At 36.4% G+C, this 19,043-nt stretch overlaps 1 protein-coding gene across 3 annotated transcripts; it reads left to right on the top strand.

Annotated features, from left to right (window-relative positions):
• The first annotated feature begins 805 nt into the window (after positions 1 to 805).
• LOC107762593 (cycloartenol Synthase-like) lies at positions 806 to 18,543 on the top strand. 3 transcript variants are annotated; one of them, XM_075225980.1, is made up of 19 exons: positions 806 to 1,019; positions 1,444 to 1,665; positions 3,234 to 3,419; positions 3,548 to 3,637; positions 3,778 to 3,972; positions 4,083 to 4,167; positions 4,573 to 4,739; positions 7,176 to 7,364; positions 7,684 to 7,797; positions 7,941 to 8,063; positions 8,174 to 8,296; positions 8,372 to 8,470; positions 9,867 to 9,923; positions 12,722 to 12,768; positions 12,877 to 13,020; positions 13,175 to 13,352; positions 14,541 to 14,621; positions 17,020 to 17,103; positions 18,136 to 18,543. In XM_075225980.1, the coding sequence occupies exons 2-19, from the start codon at positions 1,468 to 1,470 to the stop codon at positions 18,247 to 18,249; spliced, it is 2,274 nt and encodes a 757-aa protein (XP_075082081.1). In that variant the 5' UTR covers positions 806 to 1,019; positions 1,444 to 1,467; the 3' UTR covers positions 18,250 to 18,543.
• The last annotated feature ends 500 nt before the right edge of the window (positions 18,544 to 19,043 follow it).

Genomic DNA, 19,043 nt, shown 5'->3' with positions numbered 1-19,043 from the left:
AATAAAAAAAAATTATAAATGGATATAGAGAAATGATTTTCTCTATTTCATTTTAACAAGAATTTTTTGAAAAATAGAATGAATTGTAAGGGTTCATCTTCCTTTACGAGAATTCTAAACAAGACCTTGAGACGTGGAATTATAATCAACTACTCTACCAATATACTTTAATCAGCCTAGTTATAATGTACGTTTTTATTGAAAGAGCAAAAGAAAATAAAAGAGGTGCATTACAAACCGAGACCAATTAAGTAGAAAGAGTTCCATTGAAGTCTACCAAATATAAACAAAACATGTTGGGGTCGTTTGGTACGAGATATTAGTATAAATAGTGGTGGAATAAAAATTTAATACCATCTTAATACTTTGTTTGATTAGCAAACCTAAGATAAGTTATTCCTGTATTAAAATTAATACCAGAATAACTTATACCTTGTAGGGGTGGAATAATTAGTGTCACAATAACTTATACATTCTTATTAAAAATTATACAAATATCATTTTTAATATAACATACCAAATAAAAATAAAAAATAATCTCAACCTAAGTTATCCCATCATAACATATATTCAAACCAAACGACCCATAAAGCGGGAAGCTCCAAATACAATTCTCCAAAGTAAATCCATGCTCTTGATTTCCCAAAAAGTGTGCTAGAAAGTCTGCCTCCCTATATAACCTAAAAATGTGCTCAATTAGTCAGTTTTTACTTCAATTTTGAAATCAAATGCAATGGGGGTGCCACACTCGAAAACTGCTGACGTAGATACACTCGAAAAGGGGTGCCTATTTTTGAATCTAGGTGTACGTGCCTACGTGGTGTTTCACATGCTGATGCCGGTGGGCTGCCGTCCGTTTTTACCATTCAATTTGAGTTTTTTTTTTAATTGATTATTGACATTTGCAATTGCACGTGGTTCAACATCAGAGCTTGCATTAAATAAAAAATAAAAAAATCCTTATACTCAAATCAATGACTCTCTCCATCTCTTTCGAGATTCTCAATTAATCCATACAGGTGTGCACTTCTTCTTGTATTCATCATCAGATTCGCTACGATTTCCATAATGCATTCTCACGCCTCTGTTTTTTTGTTCTATCATTCGATTGATTTCTGTTATGTTTTTCTTTAATTTTCAGAATTCATACACTTAAAAGAAATATACATTTGAATTATTGCTTCTTAATCCCTTTTTTTTCGGAGTCGACATACATTTGCTCTTATTTTTGTCCATTTTTAGTTATTAGTACTATTTATTTTCGTCTACCCATTTCTGAAATTATTTTCAGTAGTTTTAATGGCTGTTATTTTCACATAGCTCATGGTGTTTGTAAGTCCTCCATTTAGCTTTATCTCAATTCTCAATATGGTTAACAATCCAATAACTTTTTTTCATGCAAAATTTGAGTATGTGATTTGTGATTATTTATTCATGTTGTAGTAATCGGAGTGAATCTGTAGAAGAATGTGGAAGTTGAAGATAGCAGAAGGAGGGAATCCATGGCTACGGACAACAAACAATCATGTAGGTAGGGAACTATGGGAGTTTGATCCAGAACTCGGATCTCCGGAAGATCGAGCGGAGATCGACAAGTTTCGCGAGCATTTCCACAAACATCGCTTTGAGCAAAAGCATAGTGCTGATCTCATTATGCGTTATCAGGTTAAAAAAAATGTCTAGTTCCTCCTTAAGTAAATTAGCAGATGCATTTTGGCTCAAAAACTACTGTTATTTGTTTGCACGCACTACTGCACTAGGGGCGGGTCTAGGAGTTTTGGCTAGCATATCCTGTTAGTCTTACTATACAAATCTTAATGTATAAGCTTATTTTTGAATTTTTAAACCTTTGTGTTTTCTATGATTTAAATTGTTTGACAGTAAACAATATGCTATAAGAAAATTACACAAAAGGAAATTTCGAAGTAACTTAACGCAAATGGCAACAGTTTACCCAACATTAACTGAATAAGGTTTCCAGTATTTGGGAGGAGGGGTTGAAAAATGCAGGTATGTTAATTGATTTAGAGGGTAGAGGGGCGGACCACTATTTACTGTAATAGTGAATTTTTGGGGTATAAAAAAAAGTATGATAATATATTTTTCAGAAGTTTAGGGACGCATAGCCCGTCCTTGACGCTCTGTACGTCCGTCTATAGCCAACACAGAGGTGTCAGCTTCAGAGAATAATGGATATGTTGTGTTTATCTAGTGCTGTACTGTTCAAGTTCTCTGTGTTTTGTGTACATTTTGAAAAGGGATTGATTTGCTTTACATGGTGGAGGAAAATAAAACCACGCCGGAGCAATTTCTTTGTTGATTTTGATCTTGTAATGGACTTGATTTTTTTTTTGGGTCCGCCTAATCCGGATTCGCACCACTTAAGGCCCATTAAAGGGGGAAGCGCTCCCTACGAATAATTTTTTTTCCATACCCAGGACTCGAATTGGAGACCTTCAATGGACTTGATTGATCAAACTTTTCTGTCAACTAACTCCATGTTTCTATTCCCGCTATGCTCAATTGTACATCATTGTATATGGTCTGCCAGTTTCTTTATATTTCGTTGCTCTGGCAGTTTTTTTGTACTTGGTTGCTCTATTACTTATGGATAATTAGTGCAACTTTCACATTGTTCATAACCTCTTTTAGAAGTTGATGTTTGTGAACAATTGACTCCTCCTCAATTTGCTTGGTGGTGTTTGACTAGACACGAAATTCAAAAAAAAAAGGAAGACTTCTGACATATAAGCTAAATATACATACAACAACAACAACAACAACTCAGTATAATCCACTAGTGGGTCTGGGGAGGGTAGTGTGTACGCAGACCTTACCCCTACCTTGGGGTAGAGAGATTGTTTCCGATAGACCCTCGGCTCCCTCCCTCCAAGAACTCCCCACCTTGCTCTTGGGGTGACTCGAACTCACAACCTCTTGGTTGGAAGTGGAGGGTGCTCACCACTAAAGCAACCCACATGTAAGCTAAATATACATAAAATACCAAAAATAAGTTTGCATCCACAAGTCCTATCAATTCCTAGCATGTCATTAAGGGTAAAATATAATATCTGCATTAAATAGTTTCTAAATATAGAAAGATGCCAATCTTTTCGGGACAGGCATAAAATAGGAGAATACCGAACAAATACAACTTAGCCCTTGGAGTATATGTCCATTTTCCAGTTCATGTCATCATAGTTTCCCCCTTTTCTTTTGTTTTTATATATCAGCTATCAAAGGAGAATCCAGGAATTACTATTTTGCCCCAAGTCAAAGTACAAGGCAATGAAGATATTACAGAAGATACTGTAGCTACCACGCTCAGAAGAGCACTAAGTTTTTATTCCACTCTACAAACTCATGATGGTCATTGGGCTGGAGATTATGGAGGGCCGATGTTTCTAATGCCTGGCATGGTACATGTTTCTGTTGCTGCTACTTGCTGCCTGACTTTAAGAGATACTTCTAATTGTCTTATCTCCTATAATTGGGTCATAATTTCTGTTTTACGATTTTATTTTATTTTCTTTTATATCTGTAACAGGTCATTGCTCTATCTGTTACGGGGGCACTCAATGCAGTATTAACAAGCGAACATAAACGTGAAATGATTCGATATCTTTATAACCATCAGGCAAGTATAGTCCTTTTGATAACACTAGCATCTCTGCTTTTGTTTTCAGTTTGCTGATTATATTTCCTTGAATTTTTTCCTTCACCATTCATATCTTGGAGCTGGGCGAAAAAGCTTGTCTTAACAATGTTGAATTGCAGAACAGTGATGGTGGATGGGGCTTGCACATTGAGGGCCACAGCACCATGTTTGGTTCTGTTTTGAGCTATGTTACTCTAAGGTTACTTGGAGAAGGAGCTAATGATGGAGAAGGGGCCATGGAGAAGGGCCGTAAATGGATTCTGGATCATGGTAGTGCCACGGCCATTACTTCATGGGGGAAAATGTGGCTCACAGTTCAGTAACTTCTAGATCTCATCTTTTTGGTTTGAAAGCATATCTTTTAGATAGATGAATAAATTGTATATTTTAATAAACTTTATATTCCTTCATAAATTAATATAAGGTGCTTGGAGCATTCGACTGGTCTGGGAACAATCCACTCCCTCCGGAAATATGGCTTCTTCCCTACTTCCTTCCAATTCATCCTGGTTAGTTTCACTTTCATTTCTTATATTACTTTTTAACATCTTACATTTGTTTCTTTTTGGAAAATCATTACCTGTAATAGAATAATGGGAAAATCAACCTATTCAGTGAATGTGGCAAAGTGGATAAATGGGCGAAACATAAGCTCATTACTAGTCTTCGTAAAAATAAATTTTGAAACAAAACAGGTATTTTCACAGGAAAAACTTTTTTTGTGTCATCACTCACTTCGTTTTGTAATTTTTGTGTTAGTTATTGGTGCCTTTGTTGCAATAATGCTAAATAGTCAAATCCTGGTGTTAGCTGTATTATGAGCATTTCAATGCATTGCTGATTTTGTTTCTCAAGAATATATGCTTCTTGTCTTTTCTAAGAAATGGAAACTCTTGTTTCATCCATTTTTTCAGGAAGAATGTGGTGTCACTGCAGGATGGTTTATCTTCCTATGTGCTACCTGTATGGTAAAAGGTTCGTTGGCCCAATCACGCCAACAGTTTTATCTTTGAGAAAGGAGCTCTTTACAGTGCCTTATCATGAGATAGATTGGAATAAAGCACGCAATGAGTGCGCAAAGGTTGGTAGGAGCAGTAATTTGCGCGTGTTTATTTACTGCTTTTCCCCTTTTGTTCTGGACAATCTTGAGAAAATTTAGAAACATCCAATTGTCACGAAATCATGATAACATAGACTGAACTAATATGCAATAACTTGCGAAACGATCATCATCTCATACACATTGTAAATCTACCTAGAAGTAAACCCCGGTGTCGTTAAAGGTGAAAAGCAAAGAAAATGCCAAGATCAGCTTTTAGCTATGTTTTTAAGCGCATATGCAATTTAGGGGGGGGGGGGGTTAATGAAGAAAGGCATCAACCAAGGAGAAAAAAATAGAAAAACATACATGTAATGCAAGAAAAAACAACTATAAAAAGAAATAATAGTGTTATATAACAAATAAATAAAAATATTTAAGTGAATTTTATGAAGTATAATTCCTGTGAACTAAGTTGAAGTACTATTTAAGATGTATTTTTAAATTTCTGATCAATATTTAGTGACTGTTGATCACTTTAAATATAACTTACTCAGTGTAGACCCCACTTGTGGGGAGGGGGAGGGTAGTGTGTACGCAGACCTTACCCCTACCTTTAAGAAGGCAGAGAGGTTGTTTCCGTTAGACTTTCGGCTTAACCGAGTGACTGTTGATCACTTTAGCTATAAAAACAATATGTAGTTACTATTTTTCAATACTAAAATGTTAATTTTTTAAGAAGTACTAACATATTCATTAACAGCGTGTCTTAATAATTAATAAAATTACTTTAGCTATATTGACAGTTTAATGTCGTCGTCTTCAAGTCGAAGTCTATGAGCAGGGGCATGCTTTAGGTCCTTACTGTTTGACTAAATTGCTGCCTAAGAGAGGCGAAGCGCAGGGCTTATGCTACACCGCCTAAGTCATTCTTTTAAAACACTAAAACCTACCATGTAGGGTTTTTGCCCTTTCTCTTTTTATCTTCACAGACACTATTATTCGATGCTTTCATTTGGAAGAGTAACTACGGATGTCTCCTTTTAACTTCAAAGAGTGGGGCATAAACAATACTTATTGCATGTCAGTCCTAAACCAGTTGGGGTCGGTCTTACCAATCCCCACTGTCCATTTTTCCCATTTAAATTCATCTGAGGTCAACATTATACAAAATAAAAATAAAAATGAAAGTACTAGAAGTTTTCTATATTATACTGGCATAAGAATCTATAATATGATCAAAAGGCTTCCTAGAAAGCATAGGACCTAAAGTAAACATATTAACATGACTAAAACATACTCCCAACTTATTGGTATCACGTATATAAATATTTTTCTTCCATTGTGCCCTATCTTTACTACGTCAGAGATTGTAGGTCTTTTGAGCAATTTTCCTCTATATGATTTTAGGTCTACGTTGTCCCCTTTTAACACCTTCGCTCACCATGATTTCACACCTATAGACTATTGTATCAGAGGTTGGTGCACAACATCATCAAACCAACTCAAGCAACCTTATCTCATTTATCCTAAATGTGTTTAATTTGCACCTTGTGACGAATGTCGTCATTTTTAATCTTGTCTAATATTGTTTGATTGCACATCCATATTAGCATCCGCATCTCTATGACACTCATCTTGTGGATGTGTTGAACTTTGGCAGCCCAACATTCACTCCCATATAACACATAATACTTCCCTTTTCTTTCTCTTCTTCCCCTCTCTCTTCCTCTTCGTTAGCTCTCGGCTTTCGACTAAAGCCAAATGAATGACCTTTGGTTTATAAAGGTTCTGTGGAGAATCTGACGGCTATCAAACCCTTTAAACACTTTATTCCAATTTGTGTCTGCATTATGGGCTATGGCCCACAAATTTCACTTCTTTTGTCATTTGTTTTTGGCAAAATGACACAATTGCCACCTATCTTTTGGGTTACTAGAATACTGACTCAGATGCCACTGTTATAATAAAACATAAACACGAAGATCAAGCATATGTTCTTGTAATAATGCACAACATTGTTCAAACCAGATTGATAGCCGTTGATGGTAATGTCATTGAGAGATCTTATGTCCATGCATACTTGTGAAAATTCATCCTTTCGTGGCAGTAAAAAAGTCTGGAATTATATTGGGGCTCCAGTAAACATACTAAGAAACTGAAACGACAAATAAGAATTCCTATTCTTGGAAGGAAAAAAAGTCCTTATCTTGTTTGCAAGGAAACTTCAAACTTGGATTTCTTGGACTTCTTTGACGACTTGGGCCTTTTGACTTTGTACAATTGGGCTTCTTGTACTTGAAGGCTTGAAGCAAGTTCACATGTATGAACTTGGCAAATAACTTGATCTTGGCAGCCAAAAGTAATAAGACCCATTGTAGCTTCTTCGTCTGCATCACTAAGACATGTGGATTGCAACTTATACTGTTTTTCCTTTTCTGATTTGTATCTTCTGTTACTTACCTAAACTCTCTGCAGGAAGACCTTTACTACCCGCACCCTCTAGTACAAGATATCCTGTGGGCTTCACTTCACAAGGTTGTGGAACCTATTCTGATGCATTGGCCAGGGAAAAGATTGAGAGAAAAAGCTCTCCGCATAGTGATGGAGCACATTCATTATGAAGATGAAAACACTCGTTACATATGCATAGGACCTGTAAACAAGGTATTGGTCCTTAATTTCCATTAGTGAAGGTCTTTGTTAATCCACACACTATAGTAATTTTCTTTCTAAACTACCTAGCTATAAGATTTGATGATCCTTTCCAAAATTGTGTCAAAATACAGTTTGCATACGCTTTTCTGTTCTGAAGCATTTATTTAGCTTTAATTCCTTGCATTCAATCTTAGGCTAATGAGTTATCTATTTGGCAACTCTTTTATTCTTCTGTTGTTTGTCTGCATGTTTCAGTTGTTCCTGATAGATGAATAATACGGAGTATAATCTTCCTTTGTTTCCTGAAAAACTGACCGTTCATTTGCAGATTTTAAATATGCTTTGCTGCTGGGTTGAAGATCCTAATTCAGAAGCTTTCAAGTTGCACCTTCCAAGAATTCATGACTATATGTGGGTTGCTGAAGATGGCATGAAAATTAAGGTCTACAAATATCAGTTCCCAGTTTTAATGTTTGAAATATGGGTTTCTTAATGTCCTACATTAGTTATTCTGGTGTTGGTCATTTATAAGCCTTGTTTTCTGTTTGTCTGATGATATATAGATGATATGTTGTCATATTGCAGGGATACAATGGAAGTCAATCTTGGGATACTTCATTTGCAATTCAAGCAATCATTGCAACAGAGCTTGGCGAGGAATATGGTTCAGCATTGAGAAAAGCGCATTCATTCATAAAAAATACACAGGTAAAACCTTTTCTCTGTCATATCATCTATGGTGTAACCTGCCATATTAGTTTCTTGATTTTTACCTCTGATATTGATCTAACTTGCAAGTTCCTTCCTTTGTTTTGAAGGTGTTAGATGATTGCCCAGGCAATCTAGATTTCTGGTACCGTCATATTTCAAAAGGTGCTTGGCCCTTTTCAACTGCAGATCACGGATGGCCCATTTCAGATTGTACTGCAGAGGGACTTAAAGTAAGAATTTGTAACAAGTGTTCCCAACCCATTGATATGTTTCCATTTCTGCTAACCTAAGTGAGTGTCTACCAGGCAACTCTTCTATTATCAAAACTACCATCAGAGATAGTCGGTGATCCATTGGAGGCAAAGCGTTTCTATGATGCTGTAAATGTTTTGCTTTCATTACAGGTAATAGCATTCTCCCCTTCTTATTTCATATCATTTTCCATACTTCTTTGTGTATGGACTTTGCATTGCACTTTCCGTCGCGTTTACGTGAAGGCTGCATTTTGTGGGTAAACAAACTGACGATTGCAAGAGTGGCTTCAATATTTTTCTTTGATGCTTTTAGGTTCTCAGTTGCATCCCCAAAACGCTTAATGTGATGACTGGATGTTAAGTTTGGATTTTATGCATTCTGGCGGAAAATAAGCTAAATTTATAATTTAGAGGCTTTTGTAAGTAAGCTAAATTCATGTTGAGCATCATATTTTAGGCAACAATGTTCTAAAGAACTAGTATCTTAAATTGTGTGCTAGGAGCTGACAGAAAGCCTCTACTTTGGTCTTTTTATAGTTATGACAACTGAAAAAGGATAGGAGGCATTTGCAGAATATTTGCCCCTGGCTTCTGTACATATTCTAATAAAACACAGGAAGAACACCTGCTATGATTTTGTCAACTGTGCTTGCAGAAAAATTACTGTAACCTGGCCTAATTTGGTTTCTTAAAAGCTAAATCAAGCTAACTTGTTTGACTTGAAGCAGGATTGCTTTCCAAACTCATACAGTAGATAACTTGGATACCATTCCATTTGAAATTTAGGTTGTTAGACATTCCATTAACTTCATGTAAAAGTAAAACAACGTATACATTAATTCCCACCTCCCAAGGTAGTCTCACATAAAATAGATCTCTGCTGCCCTCTGCATTACACAAGCTCTGTATTTTTCTTGTCCTTTCGTACCCCCTTCCCACTATTCTCTGTGTGTGTGTGTGTGTGTGTGTGTGTGTGTCTGTATTTTGTTTATTATCTACTTATCTGTTAAACATTCTGCATATTCTATTGATATGGGATGGGTGTAGTTCCACATTGCTAGTGATTGGGAGTGAAAAATGATACTGCTGGGACTAGTGACAAAAAGAGATTCCTTTGGATTAGAATCTGAAGATTCTGATTTGAGGCATCTTCTGGTTTCTCAAGTCATTCAGAATATCTGCAACATCATATTCTGGATATGAGAATGATCTGCATCTTCTTGTGGCTTTTCTATGTGATTGTATATACTAGTTCCGGTCAGGTGTTGGAATTCCAAAAGTTTGCCTCTGGTCTCATAATGCAGAGAACTTTAGAGTATGTCTTTTTCGAAATGAAGCTCTAAGCAAATTAACTTGCAGTATTCCAACCAGTTGATAGTGAGCTTACTTTAGCAACATCTCTAGGTCCTTTCCTCAAAGCCAGCCGAATAAAATCTATGCCTTTCTGAAGTTTTAAAGACAATTTATTGTTATTGTTTGGTCCTGTTGTTCCTGAAAGTGCAGTCTTGGGAATCACTGAGAAAACTTTTTGCTGGTATGTGTGCAGAATAGTGGTGGTGGCTTTGCAACATATGAACTATCGAGGTCATATCCGTGGTTAGAGGTATTTCTTTTGAATGTTAACATTTGGTTTCATGTTACCCTGTAGAAAATATTTTCTTCCATGTCATTGGTTTTACGCTTTTACAGATATAAACATTTTTGTCAACTTGGTGGAGTCACGTACACCATATTATTCAATGTGATTCTGCTCATGCTTAGTAGGATAGCAGAGTCTTGTTTTTCACTTCTGAAGTCATTTCCTGCTATGAAAGAAAAAGAAAATTAGTTAATATTTTCTTTTTATTTTGCTTGGGGATGTTCAGATTCTTAATGGCTTCTTTCTTTAAGGGTCTTATTAACATCCACTAGAATTATGGTCCCCTTTATTTCTTAAAATGTTTTTACGACTATACTCTGCCCACAAGTCTCACTATTATGGTAAAACCTGGTGAAATGCTAATGTTGAACCACCAGTATGGCGCAGTGCTAGTTGGTCCGACTTGTATGTAGCTAATCTTCATGCTATTCAAAATAAAAAGAATAAAAAATAAAAAACTATGTAGAACTTTTACAGCTAAGACTAGCGTTGATTGCTTATTTGACTACAAGTTAAGAGCGAATCACCATCAGGTCTTGTTTGCTCACGCGGAGTAAATCATGAAAATTAGGTTAACACAGTTACAGATATTTGCAGATATTTTTGCATTAGTGATAAAATAATGTCGGTTTCAATGGATAATGCTACTAATAACCCAAATGCTATAGACTTGCTTACCACTACGCTAAATTCTGCATTTAGTAACATTTTTCATGTTAGATGTATTTGTCATATTTACCATTTAATTGTGAGTGATAGTATGAGAATTTTAAATATTCAAATTGAAAAGGTCCATTTAGCCCAACGGCTATTTTTGAAAATTAACCGTTGGACCAATGACGATCTACTGCTCCCTCTTAATAGCAGATGCCCATGCTTTGATTCGAAAGCCCTAGCCAGTGATGAATCCCCAGGTATTCAATGTCTGGTTCGATAGGACCAGGAAGAGAGGACTCTTTTTTTCCTCCTCCCTTCAGTCCAGTTTGAACCCGTCCCAACAACGAGCACCTTCCTACTGCAAGGTGAGGCTCTGCCCTTTCCTGAAAATTGTCTAAAAAATAGCCTAAAAATTTTATAGCCGTTAGGCTCATTTAACCCGTTTGGACCGCAGGCCCAGCCCGTTTAGCCCGGGTCCATGAACTAGTGGGCCCGGTCCCGGGCCGGTTCCTACAAAAAGCATGTTAGACCGGGCCTGCGGCCGTGAGACCGGCTCGTTTGGCCTGGCCCGGCCCACTTGCCGGCCATATTTGCACATTAAAGGTATCTTCTAAATTCTGACTCTTTAGCCCACATTAGGAGGTTCCTTCAATGCTGCCCTCCATGGGGTCACTTACCTTTTTATCATCAGTTAATATGCCAAGACATTTCAAACTCTTTGGAGAATTGAACGATGCTTTGGTTATTTTAAAATATTGATGATAATTTCTTTGTCGTGTAAAAAGACAATTTCTCTTTCTTGACAAAGATGAGAGATACACATTACCTCTTTTTCCGCCTTCTTTTGTGCTTGGAACTCTGCCAGCTAACTCTCGAAAAGAGTATTTATCTTGAAATGTTGCTGTCAGTAAATTTTAATTTCAACTTTATCAAAAAGTTATGCTGTTTACGCATGTTAATAACTTTGTATTTAGGATTTTACCTCTGTAATCACTTTTTGTTGAAAATAATATTTCACAAGACATTTGAATTCGCTTGCTGTGTCTTCTCAAGGGTGGTAGCTTATGCTTAAAAATGGATACCCCCTTTCTCCTCTAGGTAACATGCAGAAAAGAATCCAAAGGAAAAAGAAAAATGTATCCCCATTGAAATTAAATTGAAAAATTACTTTAAAATCTTTAAAAATTCTTAAAACATAAGTAAAAGTCACCTTTTCTCAACCAAAAAAAATTTAAAAGAATAGTTTATTTGTAAAAAAATATAGTTTGAGTAATGAAAAGGAGTATTAGTTTCCCTCATCCAGGTTTCCTGAATCTTGTTCCCTCCAAGTAGGGTTGAAAGAACACTGTGAATTGGGTCTTATTATTCTCATTTTCTCGGAGCTTTTCTTTACTGAAAATTATATTTAGGTTAGTTTAACAATATAGAGTGCTTTAGCACTGTTACCTGCCTTGTGTTTGGCTTGCTTGCTGGTTTATCCCATACTTTTCCTTCACACTATATACTTGTGTGTGTGTTTTTTTTTTTTTTTAAAATTGCAGTAAGAGTGTTTATTGAAGCCTTCTTATCAAGATGAGGTTGCTTGTAACAAGTTCAAATTATGCAATTTAATTTAGAATTTTGCCGTTAGTACAGTTAACAGTTAGGCCAGGCGGATAAGCTTTCAAAAGATTTGCCTGGTGTTGTAACATTATCTTTTAGCACCTAGGGGATAATGCTGTAAATGCTAGTAAAAGTATCTAATGGTTGCTAAAAAGCAAATTGGCCCAGAAAGTATATATACCATAATAAACTTAACCAGTATTGCAAGGGGAAAATTAAAGAGCAGCAGACAAAGGGTAATAGGAAGACAACTAGTTTTCCCACAATGACATTCTTAACCTCTTGTCCTTTTCTTTTCTCCTTTGTCCTTACTGAAGAAGTTTTGGGGCTGATGTTTTAGAGAATGTGCGAAAATCATTAAAATAGTTCTTGCACAAAACGTTCATTCCATGTTTACTCTTATTGACATGATGCTACATGGATGTTGGGTTGCTGCTTATTGCACGTGCATTATGCAAGTATTTGAATCCTTTGTTGATTTGAAATTATTTTTCCCTGTTCAGATAATCAATCCTGCTGAGACTTTTGGAGATATTGTTATTGATTACCCGTAAGTCATCTGCATTTATGTCTAACTTGTTTCTTGTATAGCAGTAATTGTATGTGTACAAATACATTTGTCGATTCCTGTTAACCACACAGCTTTGTCACTATACAGTTATGTAGAGTGTTCCTCAGCTGCAATTCAAGCTTTAACAGCATTTAAGAAATTATACCCTGGTCATCGCAAAGAAGAAGTGGAACGCTGTATTGCTAAAGCTGCTGCCTTCATTGAAAAGATTCAAGAAGCAGATGGCTCCTGGTTAGTTCTTGTTATCCCCGTTTTCTCAACATGCAGTAGAACTGCCAGAGCATTTGGTATCCTTGTACATTGAAACAGTCCATACTTGGTTCATGTCCATAGTTTTCTCCTGAAACCATAAGAATTGTATTTAGCGTCTGAACTTCCTTCTTAGGTATGGCTCTTGGGCAGTTTGCTTCACCTATGGCACTTGGTTTGGGGTGCTTGGCTTACTAGCTGCAGGAAGGAACTACACTAATTCTTCCAGCATCCGTAAGGCTTGTGACTTTTTGTTGTCCAAACAAATCTCATCTGGTGGCTGGGGGGAGAGTTACCTGTCTTGTCAAAACAAGGTACTTTCATCTCATTTCATTTCATTTACTTCTTATTCTGGTTCCTTGCATATGTTATAATTTTTTCTGTGCATAGTAAATTGAACTTGTCCCTCATCAAGTTTAATGTTCGAAACATCTAAGTGGTCTTTTAATTTGTGGATTTTGGTGTGGGATAAAAATTGGCAACGTTTTTGGTTGTTTCAGCTATTTGTGATTGGGTTTGGGAATGCAATTGCAATATTATACAGCCCATAGTAAAAACTGATTGGTCTTTGTGTATTTTGGTGTGAGATGAGTTTGGATAACATTATATCAAAGTTTTAGGTTGTTTCATCTATTTATGACTGGAATTGGGAAGGCAACTGCAATACTATCTCCTCCCCCCCCTCCCAAAAAAAAAAACAATGGGATAAGGGGTTCTTTCCAGTCCCTTAAATCTCTCTCCGCTCCATTGCCTCTTACACCTATTGTTAATTAGATCTGTTTCATATTGCTCCATAATTTTTCTTCCCCGAATACTTAACCTTTTCTTCAAATTCTTTTTTCTTACTGAATTAATGAATTTTACGACAAAACTTTCATATTGGTTTCATAAAATGTTTTTGAAGAACAATCTGCTTGTTGATATAAGTTGATTGTAATATTAGTTAATTTTTATGGCCTTATAGGTCATTCATTCATTTAAGTGAAGGAAGAGGTATTCGCACCTTTATTCCGTTCTAAACCAAATATTGACAGGAGTACTACAAACCCATCCATTATCCTTCACAAGCAATCCGCTATCCGTAGAACTATTCAATCCATAATGCCTTTATTTATTTAAGTCCAAACCTTTTGTGGCCACATGAAAAAAATTGCCCCTTGGACTCACTTTTTATTTAGCAATACTCACATCTGCCCCTACATGGAATCAGGCAGAGTGCTCCGATCTAGGGACCTGTATGTTGGAAATTCATACAAAATAATGAACGAAATCTTGGGGTAGGAGTATTGTCTTACTGATTTCATATTTATAATGCAGTGACAAAACTTTTGCAAACAGACCAATATGACATAAATAGCTAAAGTAATTTTTCATACCATCAAGGTGCTTGTCATATCTCCTATAAGATGTAGTAGGGAGAGTTATCTTTGCCTTTTATTCTCTTATATATCCATTAACTTACCATTCATTTTTCTCTTCTCTTTTCCTTCTCTTCCAAATAGGTGTATACAAATCTTGAAGGCAACAGATATCATGTTGTAAATACATCATGGGCTATGCTGACTCTAATTGCTGCTGGACAGGTACTAATAAAGTTTTTGACCTAAACATGATTGTGAGAACTTATAAGTAACATGTCTGGAGGGAGATGAAGACCTCATGAATATTTCTATGTACCTTCATGGATGAAAATTGAAAGATGGAGGGACCAAGCTGTGATTTTCTAATATATATCCTCAGAAAATTGACTGGATCCCAATGGTGACTGAGACTTCCAATGACTTCAGACATGTTGATTAGTGGTCGGTCATCCTGCTTTCATGTTTTAAAAAACATTTTTAACAGTCTTTCAAAAACTAATGACAAAAATAAAAACGGGAGCATTAAAGATGAATAGTTCCTGATTTTGGTTCAGTTTTCTGGTTTTAGAAAGTTTTCTTCTTTAAACAACATTTTGGTTTAAAAAATCAGTAGTAATATTTAACGGGGGAAATAGAAGAAAATAAGTAGAAACAGATAAACCTACACTAAGATGACAATTATAACATGTATAAGATACAATACCTTCAACCACAGAATATTCCAGTAAAAGAAACCCCACAGAGACTAAATTTTTCTCAACAGTAAATACTTTAGAGAAGAAAGTGAAACATAAATACACTATCGAATGAAATTAAGAAATTCCATTGGAACATATATACCAACAATCAGTTTGTTTTAGTGTTCTGCGATATTTAATTTTTAAAACCAACATCAAACCAAATTTTGGCAGTTTCCCATTTCTTTAAGACCAAAACTAACCAAATGATTTCTATAATTGTTGGTTTGGTTCAGTCGATTTTTTCCAAGCGCTTTCCCCACTACTATATTGGCATTCCTCTGAATTATGCTTGATATTTTACCCATCTCTCTTCTCCCTCTCTTTATGGGGGAGAAGGGAAGGTGTTGTGTGTGGGGGGGTGGGGGGGGGGGGCGCTTTGGGATCAATAGTGAACTGTTATTTCTTGAGTCTTCAATGATGTGCTTTTTTAAAGGCTAACTTTAATTAGATTGGCGATTTTAGGGTTTAAGGTGTTCTCGTTGAAACACGCGGGCATACTCCTTGCTTCTGGGGACATATTTCTTCTGCTCTTGACTTTTCTTTACTTTTAAATTGCTCTTTTTAACAAGATATATTGAAAGAACTTTATGAAGCATTTGGCATTTTCTTTTTTGAAAAAGGTAACAATTATATTCTTCAGCACCCATAAAACGGGGCTGGTATCTAATATTTACAAGTACAGCCCCTGAAAATCTTACAGAGAATCAAAAAGATCTAGTAGTGATTCTACATCACCTATCAGTTGTTCTTTACACCAAAAATGAAAAAGAAAAATACAAGAACTCTTGATTTTTTGTGTTTTTTGTGTTGAACTGCTCTTGCCTTCAAAACATCTTGCATTCCTCTCCTTCCAAACTGTCCATGATATGCAAGCTGGAACAATCTTCCACCATTCCTTGTGACAGGTTCTTCCCCTAATACTGTTCCAGCTGCATATCAGGCCAATGGTGTCTTTGGGCATTACCCAAACAATACCAGCTAGTGCTATAAAGAGCTACCAAAGTTGTCTAGTAATAACACAATGTAAGAAAAGATGCTCATTGGTTTCAACCCTCAGGGGTTGGCCTGGTGGCAATTGACTTGAGCCTTGGGGTTTGCTCCCTTTCAAGGTCTCAAGTTCGAAACCCACTGGGTGCAAACAATTTCTGAGGGCCATCGGACTGGGTAAAACCTGAATTAACCGTGGTGCACTTGCGGGAAACTCCTTGCCGAGGGCCTGTGCACCCCGGGATTAGTCGGGGCTCAAAGAGACTTGGACACCCGGTGCAAATCAAAAAAAAAAAAAAAAAGATGCTCATTGGTTTCATCTTCCTGTTGACATAGAAAGCATGTAGAGCTGGTCTGAATACCTCTTCTTTGGAGAATTTCTAGAGTGAGGCAGGCTTTTCTTACCACTAACCATGAAAAGCAAATAACTTTGAATGTTGCTTTGATCTTCCAAATCTTTTTCCAAGGCCAAGGATAGTTGGGGTGTCCTCTGGATGATAGATAGTTGTATGCTGCCTTGACTGTAAATTTAGAGCCCTTGCCTCCTTTCCATGTAAGAGAATCCTCCGCCTCACTTAATCCTCCGCCTCATTTGGCATTTTCTAGTAAGTTGATTTACATGGTTGGTCCTAATTTGAGATACTGAGACAGAAATGTTCAAGCAGAATGTTTGTGTTATCAATACATCCCAAATTGTTGGATCTGCATACACCTTTCAGCTGAATATTTTGTACATCTTTGAAAATGTTGGAGTCTTCTGCTTAGTGATTATAATTGAGGGCTGTCATCCCTTTCACAAACACACCCTTATAAATTACTGAGATGTGAAACTATAAATCAAAATGGCCACCTCTTTCGCTGAAGTTTACTTTTTTCCCTTTAAACAATTGCAGGCTGAGAGAAATCCCACACCATTACACCATGCAGCAAAAGCATTAATAAATGCTCAGCTAGAAAATGGAGATTTTCCTCAGCAGGTAATTCTGCAGTTTCCAGTCCCTGTAGCTTAAAAATGCTTGTACTGTATACGAACAGGTGCCTGGTTGTTATTATTGAAAAGAGCGTACCCTCCTTTTACTTTTTGACTTGCAAGTTAAAAGGTTGCCTAAGCGCTTGCCTCAGAGTTTTGATTTGGTTTAATTGGCTGTGCCTCTTGGATGGAGTTTGGGGCTTAAATTGACTTCGGAGCTGCATACAGTTTTGGGAGAGGAAGTATGTAAATATAAACTACATTGTTCAAGAGAATCTGGTTAAGTGTTGGGTATCTTTCGTGGGAGAGTTAGCTTATAAGAGTACCTGGCTATGGGAGAATAAAGAACTAGTGGATGCTGGTTCAGTAAATAAGGTCAAAATTTTCATATTTCTAATCGTCTTGTTTAAAAAGCCCGCTGCAGACAAGTCTTTTATTTCAATGGAGATGGGTAAAAGGGCGGGCTCATTATCTGTTGACTTTCGAACTGCGTGCCACACTGGCCCTCAAGAGTTAATCAGTTTTTTTTTTTTTTTTAAAGTCAAAGAAGTCTACTCAAGTACAACGGTTGGGGTAAGAAGATGGCATTTTGGTTTAGTGTTGATGTAGGATAATATTTGCGCCAGTAGCATGGTAATCCCTTAGTACCTTTCAAATGTATTATACACAGTGTTGGATAAACACGGGGCGTTACATTGTTTCATGATTTTAGGGGTCCAATATATTTTCCTCTGTTTTATGGTTTTCACTGCGTATGACAACTTTGGTGTCCTTTCTACTAAAAAGGCAGGCCTCTATACAGATTGAAACTTGAATGTTTTCTTTTAATTATTCAAACTGCACTACTACATTACATTTCTGAGTTAATAAAACTTGATAAACTGGTAGTGGAGTTGTTTTGAAATCTCAATTTAATATGTAGGTGCTTCGTTATGCTTGTCGCATGTGGAGCTTAATAATCTTATTTACTACTTTTTATTTCTTTCTAATATGTGGCTGGATAATTTGTTTACTTATCGACCGTCTTTATATTTCTCAGGAGATCAGCGGGGTCTTCAACAGGAATTGCATGATATCCTATTCTGCATATAGGAACATTTTCCCAATTTGGGCACTGGGAGAATATCGTTCTCGTGTACTCAAGGCTAAGTAAGTGGCAGTTCCAGGGGATATCTTGCAGCGTCACTCTTTCGCGAAATCTCGACTCTTGGTTTTCTCTCCACCTTTAACACGCTAGATGCACGATGATTAGTTAGCTACTTTACTTTATTTTTAGTTATTTTGCAACTAATCGTCTTTCGTGGTTCGTTTGCTGTCCTCGATAATTTCCTTCATTAGTTGGGAGGGAAACTCTAAGACTAATAACGGACCACCAGAATTAGAATTTGATTAGAAGTGTCTCTGATCATTGTCTCGTTTCTTTCTAACAGCCTCTTGTTCACCAAAACTGTCTTATGTCAACCCGAGACATTTGGTCCAAGGGTCTTGCAAATCAGAAACCATATCAAATTAAAGAACTGACATGTGCTATCATATCATAGCATAGTAGCAAAAGACTAACAAACACAAATTGAATCACACTAGGGACAATCAACGATGTCGGATACCTAGACTTACTGTTAACTAAAATAAAGAATTTATACACATTCAAACGCAATCTTCATTATTCAATGTTCAGATTTAAGGACAATTGCCTAATATCAGATATGTCTTCAATACTGTATTTCTTAATCTTAAAATTAAAAACAAAAAACAACGGAAAAACAAAAGCAAAAGGGAATGAAATCCCAAATGAATGAAGGTCAGCTGTTTTAACAATGGAAATTTTGAGGGACGTTAATATGGATTACTTGCACTATTAAAATTGATTGTCTTGTTTAAAGTGACAGCTTACTGGCAAACTTCCTACTCATGAAGGCAGAGCTCATTTTTTCAGCGAATTCACAT

This window comes from Nicotiana tabacum, chromosome 12, assembly GCF_000715075.1.
Source record: "Nicotiana tabacum cultivar K326 chromosome 12, ASM71507v2, whole genome shotgun sequence".
Classification (NCBI taxonomy): domain Eukaryota; kingdom Viridiplantae; phylum Streptophyta; class Magnoliopsida; order Solanales; family Solanaceae; genus Nicotiana; species Nicotiana tabacum.
This window is presented reverse-complemented; position numbering and strand designations above follow the sequence as displayed.

Coding starts and splice junctions, on each gene's coding strand:
- LOC107762593 (XM_075225980.1), top strand. CDS start 1,468: ATGTGGAAGTTGAAGATAGCAGAAGGAGGGAATCCATGGCTACGGACA. Junction 4,740..7,175: donor CACGCAATGAGTGCGCAAAG/GTTGGTAGGAGC, acceptor AACTCTCTGCAG/GAAGACCTTTACTACCCGCA. Junction 8,297..8,371: donor GTACTGCAGAGGGACTTAAA/GTAAGAATTTGT, acceptor AGTGTCTACCAG/GCAACTCTTCTATTATCAAA.